The sequence below is a fragment of the Scomber japonicus genome, chromosome 7 (assembly GCF_027409825.1).
Source record: "Scomber japonicus isolate fScoJap1 chromosome 7, fScoJap1.pri, whole genome shotgun sequence".
Lineage (NCBI taxonomy): Eukaryota > Metazoa > Chordata > Actinopteri > Scombriformes > Scombridae > Scomber > Scomber japonicus.
In genome coordinates this window covers 2,500,763-2,521,115 of record NC_070584.1, presented here as the reverse complement: position 1 = coordinate 2,521,115, position 20,353 = coordinate 2,500,763, and the positions used below count along the sequence as shown (strand labels likewise).

At 43.7% G+C, this 20,353-nt stretch overlaps 1 protein-coding gene across 1 annotated transcript; it reads right to left on the bottom strand.

The window, feature by feature from the left end:
- Window positions 1–275: 275 nt before the first annotated feature.
- lonp1 (lon peptidase 1, mitochondrial) lies at window positions 276–19,562 on the bottom strand. The gene is made up of 21 exons (XM_053321746.1): window positions 19,032–19,562; window positions 18,666–18,754; window positions 16,909–17,028; window positions 16,642–16,816; window positions 15,676–15,789; window positions 13,584–13,645; window positions 13,227–13,356; window positions 12,957–13,040; window positions 12,803–12,871; window positions 12,333–12,484; window positions 11,255–11,393; window positions 10,567–10,745; window positions 10,216–10,303; window positions 4,766–4,888; window positions 4,562–4,678; window positions 4,241–4,381; window positions 3,161–3,326; window positions 2,775–2,861; window positions 2,526–2,653; window positions 1,262–1,426; window positions 276–977 (listed from the first exon to the last, which is right to left on the bottom strand). The coding sequence occupies exons 1-21, from the start codon at window positions 19,548–19,550 to the stop codon at window positions 822–824; spliced, it is 3,003 nt and encodes a 1,000-aa protein (XP_053177721.1). The 5' UTR covers window positions 19,551–19,562; the 3' UTR covers window positions 276–821.
- Between the last annotated feature and the right edge of the window lie 791 nt (window positions 19,563–20,353).

Genomic DNA, 20,353 nt, shown 5'->3' with positions numbered 1-20,353 from the left:
ATTCATACAGTACACTGCTGGCAGGAGCTACCACACAGGGTACCAACCTGCTCATCAAGATTATTCTCATTCTCACAGACACACACACTATTGGCACAACCATCAGGAGCAATATTGGGTTCAGTATCTTGCCCTAGGACACATCAACATGTGGACTGGAGGAGCTGCTTTATCTCCTGAACCACAAACTACACACAACACTTTGTTTCCCTTTTTATTCTTCATGAAGGAAGGTTTATAATAACAGCAGCCAGCAGAACTGTGTTCATTATTTAATTTATTTCAACATCATCATCTCATCTCACCAGTAATAATATAAAATAATATAATACATCTATTAAAGAGTCATCCACAGCCCTATAACAATGAGAACTGTGGGTGAAGAGACTGCCTGACAGCAAAGTCACCACCCTGACTTCTGCTCATTGATGACATCATATTCTGTGATGACAGGCCAGTGTTCATCATCATCACTTTACGCTGTGTGTCCATCTTTCACACTGCATGGTTCCAGTTCAGTGATCTTGTGTCTTCCTACATTCAGGAGTCCTGTGGTGGCTGTTGAACTGCTGGCTGAGCATGACATACATGTGAGGGATCACACAGCCAACTGCTTCTCTGGACATTGTTGGAACACCCAAGACCTCAGAATCCACACTGCATGTTTACAGTCAAAACATGAGTCAGAACGAGAGTGGATTTTACTAACTACAAGCAGAACAACAATCAGTCTTCTGTGGTAATGAACAGGTTATGGGTCCTGAAGTGAAAGAAGTCTGGCTCCGTTTTGGCTTGTTGTTAGTACTGTAGTCGAAAGCAAGTTACAACTTGTTGTGTGGTAAAACGATGGGATAGATTTGGCTGTAGTGATCCACAAAGTGGACCTCCAGGCCCTCAGTGATGTAGTCTGGCAGGTCAGAAAAGTCTTTTTTGTTCTCAGATGGCAGGATGATGCACGTCACACCAGCACGACGAGCCTGACAAGAACAAGACAATACAGTTACTAGTTCTACAGTTTACTCATTCTATAGTAAATATGCAAATGAAAAAGATATAAATGACTTCTACAAACCAAGTATATATTTGCAGGCTCTAACGATTGTAAAGTGCTGTAATATTTGTCGATTCATCCAAGCAACACACCTAAATATCTACTGCCCAGATTGTCAGTACATGTGCTGCAGATATGCATGGTCTACAAATTTCTAGTTAGCTGGGAACCATTTCTATCTGTGTGTGTGTGTGTGTGTCTTGTACTTACAGCGATAGTTTTCTCTTTGATTCCTCCCACTGGCAGTATTTTCCCAGTCAGTGACACCTCACCAGTCATGGCTACATTCTGACGTACTGGCTGGTTCGTTGCAAGGGACAACAGTGCGGTGACAATGGTGCAGCCAGCGCTTGGTCCGTCCTTGGGAGTCGCTCCCTACAAAACAAGTGACAGTTGCAGATAAAGTTAACACTGCTGCCAACCACAACAGATTATATGTAGCAGCTTTGAGCACTTCAGTTTTTTTAAAAGGTTCTATTTATAAGAATGAGACATTCCTTCTCATTAGTGACACGAGTCACTGTTAAGTAAGCTGCAGTCAACATCCTGCTGCTTGCACTAGAGAGTGAGCAGCAGTGTGATGTCTTCTTTCTCACTTACACATCTCATAACATCAGGGAGCTTTAACATTGTGTTTTGCACTGTGTTTCAGTTACACACACACACACACACACACACACACACACACACACACACACACACACACACACACACACACACACACACACACACACACACACACACACACACACACACACACACACACACACACACACACAAGCTTCTATTGTTCTGTGGCTGCTGGACAGTGAAAGCCATTCCACCCCACCAAACCTGCAAAAATATGTGTTAATCAACCACCACTCAACCCACAACCCGACCATAATACCATAATCAACCATATATAGTAAACAGTGGTAGGCTCAGTGAGCTGTGGCTGGGGAACAACAAGCTGAGACAGAGAAGCAACACATTGTGGCCAGGGAGCAACTGTTTAGACAACCAACAGAAAAAAGAAAAGATGTTCTGCTTTCGCTCTGGAGCTTTTAGCTGTGTGTGCTGGGGAGTGGGTGACTGGTCATTGCGGAGGCATTTTGTTTTGCAGCGTGTTGATGTCAGTCTTGATGGGGGCAGCTAGCTGTCTCATTAACAACTAGAGAGCTAATATCTCCTCAGACAGCACCGTTTTTGTTGTGTTGTTATGCTGCTTGTTAGTTGACATTAGTGGAAAAGAGGAAAAACACAAAAACGTCACGTCCAGATCGGTCCACAGCCTTTACAGACAACTGAGAAAGTCGGGGAAGGTCTCCATACAAATGCTTCACAAGTCTTACAAATAGAACCTTTAAAATGCTACTCAAAGAAAAAGAATTTTCTCTTGCATAATTTTGAGTAGCTATTAAAGAATAAGTAAAACAAATAAAAAGAGTAATGAGTTAGTCATTTAATAATAGTACATTATCAACATGTTTACCTCAGGGACATGCAGGTGTAGGTGGGAGTTGACCAGGAAGTGATTTTCTGGTTGCTGTGTCATCAGGAAGGTTCTGGCAAAGGTTGACGCTATCTTAGCACTTTCCTTCATGACATCACCCAGCTGACCTGTGGAGGAGCACCAGCACATGGTCCATGTATCAGACTGATGCTTCATTGGCTCCTAAAATGACTGAAGAGTGTTTGATGAACCTGCAGAGTGACCCAGTTCATGGCTTTCTTAACTGACCTGTGACCTCCAGTGATCCCTCTCCCTTTGAGTCTGCTCCTCCAGGAGGACGTCTCAGTGATGTCTCTATGAACAACGTTGTCCCTCCTACACACAGGACAAGATGCTCATTTTCTATTGGTGTGTGTGTGTGCAAGGCCGTAGAATGAACAATTTGCAAAATTGGGTCAAGTCCAATTCACAAAAGTAGAAAACATATTTCTGGCGATTTTCAAGTCGCAGTTCTACTGCAGCGAATAGTTTTCTGAAAGTGAGCACTATATAACTGTGACTTAAAAATCTCCAGTAATATGCTGTGTATATTTGTGAATATACCGAGGACATGACCTTGGTGTCCTCAATGGTAGCTACGGCTGTGTCTGTGTGTGTGTGTGTGTGTGTCTCACCCATAGCAGTCCATGCCAGACCCATAACCACTCCAGGGGGTGTGACATCATACATTCTGTCCACTGTGAAAAGGGGTTTACCCACGTAGTCCTGCAGGTTGTCAGGGGAAACACTCACTGTGGTTTGTTTCCCGCTGACGATGGAGAACGCCACCTTACGGAAAACCTGACAGAAGACAGACACAAAGAAATAATGTTCCTTTCATCACACAGAGCCACAGCTCCCCTGCAGTTATTGATTTCCTGTTTCATAGCAGTGAGTACAAGATTAGTTTCATCCACATGAGCCTGTTCCACAACCATGCACAGCACACACAAGCAACTCCTGTTGGTCCTACTAAAGTAGCTGTAGGATTCAGTGTTCTGATGATTAAGACCAGAATCTCTGTTCTGAGTAATTTAGGCTACGTTCAACACAGCAAGCCAAAATCAGATTTTTAGCCAATCTAGATTGGAACCAGATGGCTCTTATGAAGTCTGAACAGTCATAAATCACATGAAATCCAATTTTTGCAACCCAGATTGAAACCACCTTTGGTAGTTTCAAATCACATTTGGACAGATGTGTCTGAGTCTGAACAGCTCCAAAACACTCATATTGGATTTGACTCTCTCTACATTTCTACGCTACGTCACTCTATGCGACACCAGACCCGCGCTTATTCCAGTTGTTGTTGCTAGGTGATATCACTGGAGGCAACGGAGGACGTTGAAAACATCAGTCCATGGACAGAGGACCAAACCATATTCTTAATCTTTGGGGAGATGGCTCCGTTCAAGCGAAGCTCGAGGGTTTGTTGTTGCTGTCGCTGTCGCAATTATATGAAATCACACAATACACGCTAGATGACACCTCCGCTCTGACAACGTTGCCACGGCAACCTGTCAGATTGGTCATTAATGTGGCCCAGTCTGAACAGAGCCAAATCCAATTTGGACACTTGCTAAAAACAGTGTGAACAGTCAGGCCTAAAAATCTGATTTGAGAAGGAATCAGATTTGCCTGCAGTGTGAACGCAGCCTTAAAGACATGTGAGCTGTAGTTTAGTAGTTCCAGAACAAAGCTTCACAGTGTTTTACCTTCTCCACTTGTTTCTGCAGGTTCCTGACTCCAGACTCCCTGCAGTACTGTTTGATGAGCAGACTGAGGGCTTCAGATGAGATTGAGGCTTTCTCCTCAGTCAGCCCACATAGAGAGCGCAGCTGAGGGACCAAGTACCTCTGCACACACACAAGAAATGGAAATCAAAACCATAATGTATAAGAAAAGGCATATTACACTTTTACTAGCTGCTGAATGCTGTGAACAGAAAACAGTCCACTATTATGAAGCATATAGAGCAAACACAAAACATAATTTATTTATTTTCCCCCATAGTCATATTTGTAAGTTAGTGTCACCTCAGCGATAGCCAGCTTCTCCTGGGCCACGTATCCAGACACATTAATCATCTCCATCCTGTCTCTGAGCGGCTCTGGGATAGTGTCAATCACATTGGCCGTGCAGATAAACAGAACCTTGATAGGAGCAGACAGAACAGGAAGTGGTTTACAAAGATTGCATTTTCACAAAGAACTGTGGAACTGTATATAAAGAGCACATACCTTTGACAGGTCGACAGGAACATCCAGGTAGTGGTCAAGAAAGTTGGCGTTCTGTTCAGGATCCAGAAGCTCCAGCAGTGCTGAGGATGGATCACCCTGGTAACCACGACCCATTTTATCCACCTGTTGATGAAAGGTTAGAGAAAGACGGATTATTATTAACAACCTGAGACAACAAACATGCTGAACACTGTTCACACACTGTCTGCACAAGTTTCCTTTTCATAAGAGTCCTGTTTATTTTAAAGGATTTCTCTCCGTGCACACATATTGACTGCACTTTATGAGTAACACTATACTAATACTGGCTGTTTCATTGTGATTCTGATATAGCTAGGTAGCTTCCTGAGCTACTACCTTATCGTGGTGGAGGGGTTTGCGTGTCCCAATGACCCCAGGAGCTCAGTTGTCGGGGGCTTTTATGCCCCTGGTAGGGTCTCCCATGGCAAACAGGTCCGGGGGGAGGGGCCAGACAAAAGGTAGCTCAGAAAACCCCAATGATGATTACGACGGATGGTTTTTCGTGTCCCTTGCCCAGACGCGGGTCACCGCCCCCCCCCCCGCCCGGAGCCAGGCCTGGGGGTGGGGCTCGGGGGCGAGCGCCTGGTGGCCGGGCCTTCGCCCATGGGGCCCGGCCGGGCACAGCCCGAATAAGGGACATGGGACCCCGCTCCCACAGACCCACCACCAGTGGGAGGGGCCAAAGGGGTCGGGTGTAATGTGAGCTGGGCGGCAGCCGAAGGCGGGGACCTTGGCGGTCCGACCCTCGGCTGCAGAAGCTAGCTCTAGGGACGTGGAACGTCTCTGGTGGGGAAGTAGCCTGAGCTGGTGCGTGAGGTTGAGAAGTTCCGGCTAGATATAGTCAGCCTCACCTCGACGCACAGCAAGGGCTCTGGAACCAGTCTCCTCGAGAGGGTTTGGACTCTCGTCCACTCTGGAGTTGCCACTGGTGAGAGGCGCCGGGCAGGGGTGGCAATACTTATTGCCCCCCGGCTTGGTGCCTGTATGTTGGAGTTTACCCCGGTAGCTGAGAGGGTAGCCTCCCTGACTGTTGTTTGTGCCTATGGTCCAAACAGCAGCTCAGAGTATGCTGGTGCTGGAAAACACTCCCCCTGGGGATTCCTTCGTTCTGTTGGGGGACTTCAACGCCCATGTTGGTAGCGACAGTGAGACCTGGAAGGGTGTGATTGGGAGAAACGGCCCCCCTGATCTGAACCCGAGCGGTGTCCTGTTATTGGACTTCTGTGCTCGTCACAGATTGTCCATAACGAACACCATGTTCAAGCATAAGGGTGTCCATATGTGCACTTGGCACCAGGACACCCTAGGCCGCAGTTCGATGATTGACTTTGTAGTCGTGTCGTCGGACTTGCGGCCGCATGTCTTGGACACTCGAGTGAAGAGAGGGGCGGAGCTGTCAACTGATCACCACCTGGTGGTGAGTTGGCTACGATGGTGGAGGAGGATGCCGGTCAGACCTGGCAGACCCAAACGCATTGTGAAGGTCTGCTGGGAACGTCTGGCAGAGTCTTGCTATGGCCTCAAGGTGGTCGGCCCCTGTCGGGGCGGCAATCCCCGAACCCGCTGGTGGACACCGGCGGTGAGGAGTCCTATAGGGCCTTTTTGGCCTGTAGGGCTCCGGAGGCAGCAGACAGGTACCGGCAGACCAAGCGGAGCGCAGCTAAGGTGGTCGCTGAGGCAAAAACCCTGACATGGGAGGAGTTCGGCGAGGCCATGGAAAAAGACTTCCGGACGGCTTCGAAGAGATTCTGGACCACCATCCGGCGTCTCAGGAGGGGGAAGCAGTGCACTGTCAACACTGGCTGTGTCCCAATCTGGTCCCAATTGCGAGGCTGCATCCTCGAAGTACGCATTTAGAGGCCGATTACGTCACAACGCCGCGCGAAGGCTGTCCCAATTCGAAGACTCCTTCAAATGCAGCCTTGAAATGCGGCCTTCTTTTCCCTCTTTTTCGAGGATGCACCGCTACTATCCTTCGCGGCCTCCCAGATGCTCCCAGATCCCAAGATCCTTTGGGATCTTCAGTGCCGCGAAAACACAACAATGGCGACACCAACAGGTGAAGACTTTTCATTCAAGTGTAAGTATTGGTTTGTTTTATTTAATTATTTGTACTTATTACTACTTATACTTTTATACTTTTACTAATTACTTATATTTTATTACTTCACTTATTTTTTTATATTATATATATATATACAGTATATATATATTTACATATTTACTTATATTTATATATATACATATATATATATACACAGTCACTATTATATGTTATACTTCATTATTATGATAATTTTTTGCTATATTAGAACCCTTTTGTCTGTTAACATAGCATCCCTGTGTTTACCTTTTCTCTTGCTTCGCTCTGTGTTTAGAACAATACTGGAAAAGATGGGCATGGAGGGGAAGGTCCAGCCCCACCAGGCGAAAAAGAAGTGGTGATTTTATGTTAATGTTATAAAATAAAAAATATTGTCAATTGTTACACGTTGTCTATTCCATTTAGTATTTACAACTTAAGTACAATTTATAACAGGGTTAACAAACGGCATAAAGTGCTACTGTTCAGGAAGAACAAGGGATTAAATATTTTCTTTTATTATCAAGTGATGAAACATTTAACTATTTACAAAAATTACATCAGGAATAACTATTTACAGATTATTATTATTTTATTATTCTTTCTCTTGTGTGTTTTCCTTCTTTCTTCTCCTTTCCTTTATTCTTCTCCTTTCTTCTCTCTTATAATTTTGTCAGCTTTTTCACCGTCTTTTCGGTCGTGGCGTCTTTCTCGTCTTATGGGAGGGAACAGCTGGTGACGCAACCAGGAAATGCCTCGAAGGCTAGACCGTCTCATTTAACAAAGGTTGATGCGTCCTTCGGAGGTTCCTCAGAAGGCTGCATCCTTCGAAGGCCGCAAAGGCCACGTACTTCGAGGATGCAGCCTCGCAATTGGGACCAGATTGGGACACAGCCACTGTGTACGGTGGGGACGGTGTGCTGCTGACCTCGACTCGGGACGTTGTGGATCGGTGGAAGGAATACTTCAAAGACCTCCTCAATCCCACCGACACGCCTTCCGGTAAGGAAGCAAGGCCTGGGGACTCGGGTGGGGATTCTCCTATCTCTGGGGTGGAGGTCGCTGAGGTGGTTAAAAAGCTCCTCGGTGGGAGGGCGGGTGGATGAGATCCGCACCGAGTTCCTCAAGGCCCTGGATGTTGTGGGGCTGTCATGGTTGACACGACTCTGCAGCATCGCGTGGACATTGGGGGCAGTGCCTCAGACTGGGGTGGTGGTACCTCTTTTTAAGAAGGGGGACCGGAGGGTATGTTCCAATTACAGGGGAATCACACTCCTCAGCCTCCCTGGTAAGGTCTATTCGGGGGTGCTGGAGAGGAGGGTCCGTCGGGTAGTTGAACCTCGGATTCAGGAGGAGCAGTGTGGTTTTCGTCCAGGCCGTGGAACTGTGGACCAGCTCTACACCCTCTGCAGGATCCTTGAGGGTGCATGGGAGTTTGCCCAACCAGTCCACATGTGTTTTGTGGACTTGGAGAAGGCATTCGACCGTGTCCCTCGGGGAATCCTGTGGGGGGTTCTCCGGGAATACGGGGTTCCGGACCCCCTGATAAGGGCCGTCCGTTCCCTGTACGACTGGTGTCAGAGCTTGGTCCGCATTGCCGGCAATAAGTCGGCAATCCTGTTCATAATTTTTATGGACAGGATTTCTAGGCGCAGCCAGGGTATGGAGGGGGTCCGGTTTGGTGACCTCAGGATTGGGTCACTGCTTTTTGCAGATGATGTGGTCCTGTTGGCTTCATCATTCCGTGACCTCCAGCTCTCACTGGATCGGGTTCGTAGCCGAGTGTGAAGTGGCCGGGATGGGAATCAGCACCTCCAAATCCGAGGCCATGGTCCTCAACCGGAAAAGGGTGGAGTGCACTCTCCAGGTCGGAGATGAGATCCTGCCCCAAGTGGAGGAGTTCAAGTACCTCGGGGTCTAGTTCACGAGTGAGGGAAGGATGGAGCGTGAGATCGACAGGCGGATCGGTGCGGCGTCTGCAGTAATGCGGACTCTGCAAAGATCCGACGTGGTGAAGAGAGAGCTGAGCCGAAAGGCTCAGCTCTCGATTTACCAGTCGATCTTCGTTCCTACCCTCAACTATGCTCATGAGCTTTGGGTAGTGACCAAAAGAATAAGATCGCGAGTACAAGCGGCCGAAATGAGCTTCCTCCGTAGGGTGGCTGGGCTCTCCCTTAGAGATAGGGTGAGAAGCTCAGTTATCCGGAGGGAGCTCGGAGTAGACCCGCTGCTCCTCCGCATCGAGAGGAGCCAGATGAGTTGGCTCGGGCATCTAATTAGGATGCCTCCCGGACGCCTCCCTGGTGAGGTGTTCAGGGCACGTCCCACCGGTGGAGACCCTGAGGAAGACCCAGGACATGCTGGAGAGACTATGTCTCTCAGCTGGCCTGGAAACGCCTCGGGATCCCCCGGGAAGAGCTGGACGAAGTGGCTGGGGAGAGGGAAGTCTGGGCTTCCCTGCTTAGGCTGCTGCCCCCGCGACCCGACCCCGGATAAAGCGGAAGAGGACGGTACGGTACGGTACGGTATATATGATTCTATTTCATATGAGTATGCGATTGCATCTCATTATTTCTACAGATTTGTCAGGTGCACATTCATGCTGCTGATCTCCTGTTCTACCACATCCCAAATTCTATTAGGTTCATATCTGGTGACTGTGGAGGCCCCTGAAGTACACTGAACTAATTGTCATGTTCATGAAAGCAGTTTGAGGCCACTTTTGCTTATTAACAAGCTGGCAGCAGCCATTCAAAGAGGAGTAAATTGTTACATGGTCAGCAATTATACTCAGAAAGGTAAGCTGTGGTATTTAAAGCTGTGGTAAAAAAGCTTTTACTAATAAGTTTAAAATGTGGTTCACTAAAAGTACAGGCATGTGAAGCAGCTCAGTATATCAGGGGTTAGCTTTAAGTTGATTTTAGCTATACAAGTCTTGATTATTAGGCATTAGGTTAACATTTTGAAAAGTGAACCCAAGGAAACTAATCTAGGAAGTGTATAACATTGATGGTAGCTGTTTACATTGATTGTCCTGGACTGTGTGAGCTTGATAACATACAGACTGTTTGAGTGTTCATACTGTAGCAGAGGCAAAGGACCCGTGTTATAGAGTATGTAATATGACTGAACATACAAATAATGCTAGTCCACATGTCACTTATAGTACATTCAAACAGGCAAAGTGACTCCGCCCCTGGCTTAACATCTAAAATGAACTCAAACTAAAAAGAATCATTCGCTCACTGCACATAGATAATAGCACAGTGAATATTATTGCTGCTCTGATATGGATTTACATTGAACTCACACACAGAGAGTGAAAAAGCGACAGCACCATACTGACCTCATCTATTAGTACCAGAGGGTTCTCTGTCTTGGTTTTCTTTAGACATTGGATAATCTTCCCTGGCATCGCTCCAACATATGTCCTCCTGGATACACAGACACACACACACAGACACACACACACACACACACACACGGACACACACAGGGACACACACACGGACACACACACACACGGACACACACACTTTAGAAAATAATTTCCCCATATTTCCTCAAAGATGAACCATCACATTGAGGTACAGTTAATTCTAGCATAAGCTGTTCCTCTGCTCACTGCCCACACAGAGCTTTGTACACAGTACTGACTATGTGTGAAGTGTTCCTCTCTAATACTGCCAGTATTGACCTGTGTCCTTTAATCTCAGCCACATCGGTCATTCCTCCCACGCTGAACCTGAAGTACTGTCTGTTGAGGGCTCTGGCTATTGAGCGAGCGATGGAGGTCTTTCCCACACCAGGAGGACCGTAGAAACACAGGATCTTCCCCTGAGTGGAGCCACGCAGCTGGCTCACTGCTATAAACTCCTGCACAGAGACACATAGACAGAGAAGAGGTCTGCTTCATTCAAATGTTTTACAAATTCTATTTCATACTTTTAAAAAAAAAAAAAAAAGGTATATGGGTAATTGACATGATGCTACTTTTTTGTTTCCATATGCTTTAGTCAAATTTAAAAAGGTTAGTTCGGGTCAGTTAAAATTTGAAAATAAACACATTAATAACTTGCACACATTCTTTTCTTGTGGACCTAGAAATACTGTCTTATAATGATCTCAGAGGACAAGTAGTACTTCTAAGGAGGGGCAACACTTGGAGTGGGTTAAGAAATATTAACATTTCACAGTGGATGACAGAAGTGAAGTGGTGAAAAAAGTTCTATTAACTTATATGTATGGGAGATGAATGGCAGAGACAATGATTGAGACTGAGGCTGAACTGAAACATTGTATACACTCTGCTTTGCATCTTTGTGGAGAAGGATTCATACTGCAGCAGGATAATTAAAGGCGTGTGTACGTGTGTATTTGCTGACCAATATACGTTTCTTAACATCATCCATTCCATAATGGTCTTCTTCTAGAACCTCGTTGGCTCTGTCTAGTAATAAGTTCTCTTCACTGTTGGTGCCCCATGGCATGCTGGTCAGCCAGTCCAGATAGTTACGGGTCACACTGAAACACACACACACATATTATTGGTAAGAGTTTGTATTGTATGTGCATTAGTGCTAAACAAATGAAACTTGTAGAGGTTTAACTCAGGACAGTCAGATGTGTAACGCAGAGTAAAGGTTAACCTGACCAGAATAAACAAACATTTATCACACAATCTAGAAGAAAGTCAAGTCAAACCTGCTGCAGTAACACTTTACTTAAAGCGCCTTATTTGACATTCATAAGAGGTATACAGACATTAAATTCATGTTTGTATCACTCTATAATGCACCTGCAAGCATGTGTAAGGATATTTTATGTGTTTATTAATGTAATTTATTCATATTTATTTATCAACAATTAGAATTTCTCCTGAAGACATATTTAGGAGTTCAAGGTGATACCCTCCTGGAATAAGCAGGTTTATTATTAGAGTCATTTTTTCTCTTTCTTTCTCTCTTCCCTTTTTTCTCTTTTTCTATGAATTTATTATGAATTTAAAATGACTACAATATACTGCAAACAATTTAAATCTGTACTGTAAATGTTATTGATTTACTTTATTTATTAATGTTCATTATATTGTATCATCACATTTATTATGATGATAAATATGTAGCCTATATTACATGAGCAAGATAAAATGAAATTATGACAATAAATAAAGTATTAAAAAATGATAATTAGTGTTCAAACCCTGAAGAGGAAGAAGCCTTCTGTGTTTGTGATAGTTTATTACAGTAGTTGTTGACCAATACATTAAGTAACAGCTATATGTGCTTCTAACTACATTACAGTGTTATAAATGTTATATTATAAACTATTAATAACTATTAATACATGGCTGATGAATGTTAAATAGAGGGACTTAAGTCAAACATGTACTACAGATGACATCAGAAAATATTCCAAATAGAGAGATATCTTAGAAGTTAGTGGGACAAAAGTAAGACCAACTTGAACTCTGAGGAGTGGTTGTCCAGCAGTCCCAGTTTGTTGAGTTCTTCATTGATGACGTCCATAATGTGCTGAGGGACAGTCCTGTCTTTGAGTCTCTCTCTAAACTTCTCCTCGATGGCTTCCTTATCCTCTTTCTCCAGACCCAGCTCCTGAAAAGCCACAGCAACAAAACATTTTTAATAGGTCCAAGTTCACATGAGAGCACTACTAAACACTCATCTGTTCTGGTGAAAATCACAGCAAAGCTCAGGAAAAGCTGCTGTCACAGATCATTTGTGATCACATTGGTATTGTGGTGACTAAATGTTTGACAGTGAATCTGACACATTCTAGGTGTGGACACAATCTAATATAATCCTGTAAAATTAATATAACCTGAGACAGGAGATTTCTGTTTTTCCTTAGAGGTTGAATATGTGGCAGTTGATCTGATGTGACAGACAAGAAGAAGACAAAGTTTGTTCTACCTTCTTAATGATCTTGAGTTGCTCCTGCAGCAGGTACTTCCTGTGCGTCTGCTTGATCTTTTCTTCCACCTGTGAGTAGAGCAAGGGGACAGATGAATGATTGAGGAGTGTGAGCAGAGCAGTAGCTCATATGTGTTTGGTGATGACCTCTGACCTCTCGTCCCAGTCGCTGCTGTAGTTTACTGAGCTCAAACTCCTTTTTGAGCAGAGACAGAGCTTTGTAGAGACGCTTGGGGATCTGCAGAGACACACAGCAGCCAGGTTAAAGGCCTGAACACTGTCTGTACATTGTACAGCTTGAATGACAGATGCTAAACATACATGATAACACCTGGTGTGAACTTCCACACCAGAGCAGCACACAACTGCTTCCCTACATTATCTATGGAGCTGTGGATATGACAGTAACAAACAGACTGCTCACATTGATCTCCTCCAGAACGTCCTGTAGTTCATGTGACTCTGCTCCTGTCAGAGCTGCTCCCATGTCGCTGAGGTATATGGGGTTATCAACCACTCTCTGACCAGCCTGCATCATCTGGAGGACTGACTCTCTGTCACACACACACACACACACACACACACACACACACACACACACACACACACACACACACACACACACACACACACACACACACACACAAAAATTATTGATCATGGTCCAATTAGCAACTTGAGATTTGAAATTACATTAGGGCCAATGCGTTCCACCTCTTTCACTCTCCCCACAGATTGTTTACCTGAGATAGGTTTTTAATAGAAACCCTAAAACACTGACCTGTAGAGAGGATTGAGTGCGATGATGTCCCTGATGGTCTTCACTATCTCCGCTGTCAATGCCTGCAGAGGAACACATATCACAGAGATGATCTTTCCATCTATAATATAATATGATATAATACAATACAATACAATACAATACAACACAATACAATAGGATGGAGGTGTCACATTATTGTATGTGGGACTGATGGAGGATGGAGGTGTTACATTATTATATGTGGGACTGATGGAGGATGGAGGTGTTACATTATTATATGTGGGACTGATGGAGGATGGAGATGTTGCATTATTATATGTGGGACTGATGGAGGTGTTATATTATTATATGTGGGACTGATGGAGGATGGAGGTGTTACATTATTATATGTGGGACTGATGGAGGATGGAGATGTTACATTATTATATGTGGGACTGATGGAGGATGGAGGCGTTACATTATTATATGTGGGACTGATGGAGGATGGAGGTGTTACATTATTATATGTGGGACTGATGGAGGATGGAGGCATTACATTATTATATGTGGGACTGATGGAGGATGGAGGTGTTGCATTATTATATGTGGGACTGATGGAGGATGGAGATGTTACATTATTATATGTGGGACTGATGGAGGATGGAGGCGTTACATTATTATATGTGGGACTGATGGAGGATGGAGGTGTTGCATTATTATATGTGGGACTAATGGAGGGTGGAGGTGTTACATTATTATCTGTGGGACTGATGGAGGATGGAGGTGTTACATTATTATATGTGGGACTGATGGAGGATGGAGATGTTACATTATTATATGTGGGACTGATGGAGGATGGAGGCGTTACATTATTATATGTGGGACTGATGGAGGATGGAGGTGTTACATTATTATATGTGGGACTGATGGAGGATGGAGGCATTACATTATTATGTGTGGGACTGATGGAGGATGGAGGTGTTGCATTATTATATGTGGGACTGATGGAGGATGGAGATGTTACATTATTATATGTGGGACTGATGGAGGATGGAGGCGTTACATTATTATATGTGGGACTGATGGAGGATGGAGGTGTTGCATTATTATATGTGGGACTAATGGAGGGTGGAGGTGTTACATTATTATCTGTGGGACTGATGGAGGATGGAGGTGTTACATTATTATATGTGGGACTGATGGAGGATGGAGGTGTTACATTATTATATGTGAGACTGATGGAGGATGGAGGTGTTACATTATTATATGTGGGACTGATGGAGGATGGAGGTGTTACATTATTATATGTGGGACTGATGCAGGTGTTACATTATTATTAGGGCTGTCAGCGTTAACACGTTAATCGCGATTAGATTAATGTAATCCATAACGCGTTTATTTCTTTTAATCGCATTTTAATGTTGCAAGCCTTTTTGTCCCTTCTACTCACCCGTAGACGGCTCCTCTAGCTGTAGCGCTATGCTTTGAAGTGGCCTCCTGCAGTAAACCTACCGCGCTGATGGAAAGTAAGAGAGCTACTGGACTTTTGAACGGCTTGTTTAACTTTAAAACACTTCCAGACGCTTCAGTTGACAAGTCAAAAGTAAAATGCAACCTGTGTCTAACGCAGTTTAACTACCACCGGCGTACGTTAAGTTTGAGTTAGCACTTCCACGCTAAACACCCAGGTGCAGCCAAGCGAGCCTCAGCTCCACCAAAGTACCATTTTGGAGTGTGGGAGTCGCCGCAAACCCGTGGATGAAAGTACGTCGAAGAAGTTAACCAAAGCAATCGCGAAATGGGTGGCAATTGACTGCAAGACTGTAAGAAATGCTTTACATAATGGGCTTAAAACTGCCTTGAAATGTAAAATAACAGAATTTTAAACATGCAATTCAAAATGTGATTAATCGCGATTAACTACGGAAATTCTGCGATTAATCTCGATTTAAAAAAGTAATCGTTTGACAGCCCTAATTATTATATGTGGGACTGATGGAGGTGTTACATTATTATATGTGGGACTGATGGAGGATGGAGGTGTTACATTATTATATGAGGGACTGATATGTAGGAAGTGTTACTGCTGTACCACAGATTCTACCTTCAGTGTGAAGTGTGTGTTTTGTACCTTGACTTCCTCTGTGACAGTAAACTGTTCATGTTGAATGTTGTCCACTTCCACCATCAGGATGTTGGAGGAGGGCAGGGGCTTCAGCTCTGGGCTCAGGTCAGCTTCTGCAATCTAACCAGCAATAACAAGAACAACAATTAAGTCAGAATTAAGCCAGGTGAGCACTGAAAGAAGTTTTCCTCACTGAAATGATTCCTCTGTGTCCACAGTCATTTAATGCTAAGATACATTTAAAGTAGATAATCAGCTTCTATTGAGCTTCAGCAGTGTGAGTTATTCATATCAAGTGATATCTGACACATTTACTGTCTTTTTAGCATCAAATTCCCTCTTAGTGTTTCTTTGGACAGTGTTTCCCTGATTTAGTCCTCCCTCACTTCCATTGTAAGTGTATTATGAAGGATCTTCTAATGGTCAGTATGAACAGGAGGAATGATAACAACAAGAAAAATGAATTTAATGTTCATTTGTACAGTGCTGTTTCAAGAAAGACTTTTTTTAACCTATCCTTTAAAAATGACTGACTGAAATTAAAATGAAAAGGTTCTATATTGTTGTATAAGGTTATACGTAAATACTTGACAGTTCTTACATATAGAACCTTAAATACTTTTGCTACCACCACTAATACATAACTGATGTCTGTAATAATACATATACACAGAGCACATAACAAAAATATTCATTGAAGAAGCCTGGAGGTGTAGTTCAGTAACAAATGTAGAATTTTCTAAAGCTCCTATAACTTATGTTGAAAATATTAGACACTTATATTATCTGCTAGGCTACTAGTTTTTGGTCTTTGTTGAGTTTTCCTCCTGTTATTTATTATTTTTGACAGTAAATTACTCAATAGAAATGTGATGCCATTATCATGTTTGGTCTGCTTTAAATTTGTGTTGCAGGTCATTCACTCAGTATCTGATCAAATAAAGAGTATGTGTAGGGGCTTATGTCACAGACCTTGTCCTCCAGCTGCTCTGCTGGTGTACTGGCTTGGTCCTTGCGGTTACGTTTGGCTTTGCGTCTTGCTGGAGGTTTGGTCTGGGACTCAGACTCAGACTCTGACCACAAGGGGGATGATGCTGCTGCCTCCTCAGGCTCCACCTCCAGCTCCAGCTGTTTTGTGATCCGGACCCTGACAAACCAGAGACCACATATAGCAGAGATCTACACATGCATACACATACAGACAAACTGTGTGCTGGTAGCAATATGATGGTTTCTAACCTGCGGTGTCCCATGACGATCATCCTCAGCTTATCTCCCAGGTCCTGCATCTCATGAATCTGAACAAAGGTCCCTGTAGAGTAAATGGCATCTAGAGACTCCACCACATCTGACTCATTACTGCAAGAGACAGACACAGTCATTACTACAGCACACACACACACACACACACACACACACAACTGTAGATTGTCAGTGAATAATACTGACACACTGCACTGTAATGTAAATCACATCAGCACGGATGTTTTCCAAACAGCTGGAATATTTCAAACTGAAAACTCAAAAAGTCAAACCCAGCTAATCTCAGTGACAAACAACACATCCTATAATGCTGCTTTGCAATAAAACTCTCCCTCAGGTTTCCCTGTTGAAAGCCTTTAAAGTGAAGCAGTAACAGCAGGAGATGTTCAATGTGCATCATGAGCAGTGACACGCTCAATCCAGTGAGATGAAAGCACATTGACCACAAGAGACCACAGAGATTCAGTCACAAGCTCCTATTATTATCATAGTTGTTAATGTGCCTCTCAGGGTTCACTCACACTAGGCAATCGTACCATGCCCAAGCACGTTTACCCCCTAAAGCCCGGATTATTTGGCTGGTGTGAGTGCAAGTGTACCATGCTTGAGTACGTTACACTTCCCTGGCACGGTACGCTTGGAAGAGGTGAGCTTGAACTCGGTACACTTGGTCATGCATGCGCACTAGGGACTCATATTTTTCCCAAAAATAAGACATTTTAACTCCCGGGAAAAGAAGCCAATTTTCCAGGGAATCCCAGGAAATCGATGATTTTTAAAAGGCAACACTAGCTGAGCCCTGGTCATTTCAAGCAACACTAAATACAACACGGAGACATTATGCATGTATTTCCCAATCCAACCATTTTTAGTGTATTATTTTGTCATTATTAAGGCAAAAGAACTCAATTTATGTCCATGGACATTATAATGAATAGGCTATAGGCTTAATATTAGTTAGCATCCAGCGTGCTGCGTGTTTATACAGTCTGTGACTGTGACCCTCATAAAAGTAATATTTTACAAATCTGCATTATATAAACTAACGAAATTCATTAAAGTAAGTCATTTGGTGACTTCTAAGTCATTAAACTAAGTCTTACTTTTACTGGAGTAAAGAGTTGAATCAGTACGTCTTTTTTACACAAGTATCTGTAGTACTGCATACTACACAGGCATGACTCAGAAGAACAAGCTTGCACTTTTTAATCATAGTGTGTTGTGTTAATTGATCGGCTGTGTTGTGTTTTAGCGGCGCACAGTGCGCTATATGTCAATGTTTTTGTGCAATGTATGTGTCAGAGGCGACCGTGCTTGAGTACATTTGGGTTTGAGGTAATGTGAGCGCGGGCCAACGTGGTACAGAACAACTGGCCCTAGTGTGAGTGTGTCCTCAGTCTCTCAAGTCAAGATGTGAAAAATGCATTGAGATAACTTTTACTGTGATTTGGTGCTATATAAATAAAACTGAATTTAAAAGTAGTGAGAGCTGAATGGACAGCAGACATGACTTGATAGAGCTTGGAGATCACCACACAGGTCAGCATGTTTTTTTCTGTGCTGTGAGCTGTGATGGGCAACCTGGCTAAATGTTTGCATTCACAGGATATCTGCTTGTGTTTACCACTTTTTCACCAACTATAGCATTTATATGAAGCCAGTGACAGTAAGATTACTGAAGTGAATACTGAAGTACACATGGTACCTGACTATCAGTGATCCATCACACTTACCTATCATCTCTCTTGAGGAAGACTCCAGCATATGGCTGAGCCAGCCGAACCTTCCTCCTCAACAGTTCCATCAGCTCTTTGTTCTTCACCTGACAGAGAGATCGACAGACACACACTCAGCACCTGAAAGCAAATACTTCAGAGTACATCTATAGAAGTGGAAGGCTTTTAGAATAGTCCATATGAAAGAGATGGCAGACTGAGCTAAAATGTCTTTCAGGTCTAAATGAAACTGGTCACACACAAGCATGATGCTCAACAGTGTTTAAGACAGAGAACTGCCCGTGCATCCACGACCTTGTGTAGAGCCAGTTGCCTTTGTGATTGCATCATCACCATGTGTTCCTAACAGCAGATCATCCTCACCTCTATGATCTTGATGAAGCGGGGGAACACAGGATTTCTGCTGACAGCGATCAGTGGCACATTGGGAAACACCTCTGGTACCATCATGGGGGTGAGAGCTGTCATCTGAGGTCCACTGTATGATGCTCCCCCATCTCCCCCGGACTCCTCTCCCCCTGAGCCCGCACTGTCTCCGCCGTCCTCTCCGGAGAAACCCGCAACGCTAGCCCGGTTACCGAACGCTCTGTCCTGGATCGTGTAACGTGGGTAGATCGGTGTGAGCAGAGCGGTGTGGCCACGGAGGACGCTCCCAACACGCATCCATCGGTGCGGTGCAGCGGTCAACCTGCAGCCAGCCAACAGGGCTGTGGGTCGCTGGGTGGTGCCGGTGGTGGTGTAGAGCCGCCTCAGGCCTGGTGTGTCGGTCAGGGGATAGCGGCTGCTGCCGGTCCTGAACGCTCCGGACCAGTTTAGTTTAAGCAGAGTGGAATTAGTATGCAGCTGTCTGCCAGCACCGAGCAACTTCATCCAGGTCCCCATGTTGCTCTAGAGTATTCTACGGCACATGACCGACCTTTTTCCGGCAACGTTTGATGACGTAGGTTCTTCATGCTGTAATCCATTGTAACTAGGAGGTCTGATGTTTGTATAACAAGTCTGTGACCTTCACATCATCTACTGACGATACTGCTACAGAGAGGAGTAGGAGGGATGAGGAGTGTTGTAATACTTCTATCATGTACAGATCTATGGTACAGATCTACTGAATAGAACAGCAGTTACTAAGTTTTAACAACGCGTTTCACAACAAACACTACATGAAGTGATAAAAAAAGGTCATTCTGCTTTCCTTTTTTTAAATTGAAGATGTCTATCATTTATTCAATTTTTTCCTGTCTTTTTTTCTTTTGGTATTTATTTATTTTCTTATTGTTTATACTTCCTTCTTTAATATATTATCTATTAACTGGAATGTCTGGCTATTTTTGTATTTTCGTTATTAATTCTATTGTACATTCTGTCAAACAAAGAATAAAGAATTTAAAAAGGGATATTTTCTAATTTGAAATAAATAAATAAATAATAGACTTTTCCTTGTTGAAGGTCGTTTTGAATACAGTGGATTGCAGCATTATTCCCCATGAAAATAATACAAGCTAATTACTAAACTAAAAACTAAAAAATAAATAGAATAATGATGTTAGATACATATAATATTAATAAGTGCTTCTATACTCATTGGTCTAAGAGCTGGATACCAGATAGAAGATGATGGAGGGTTTAAAGTAAATATACGTAAGATACGTAAATATAAATATAAGTAAATACCTAAATAAATGAAT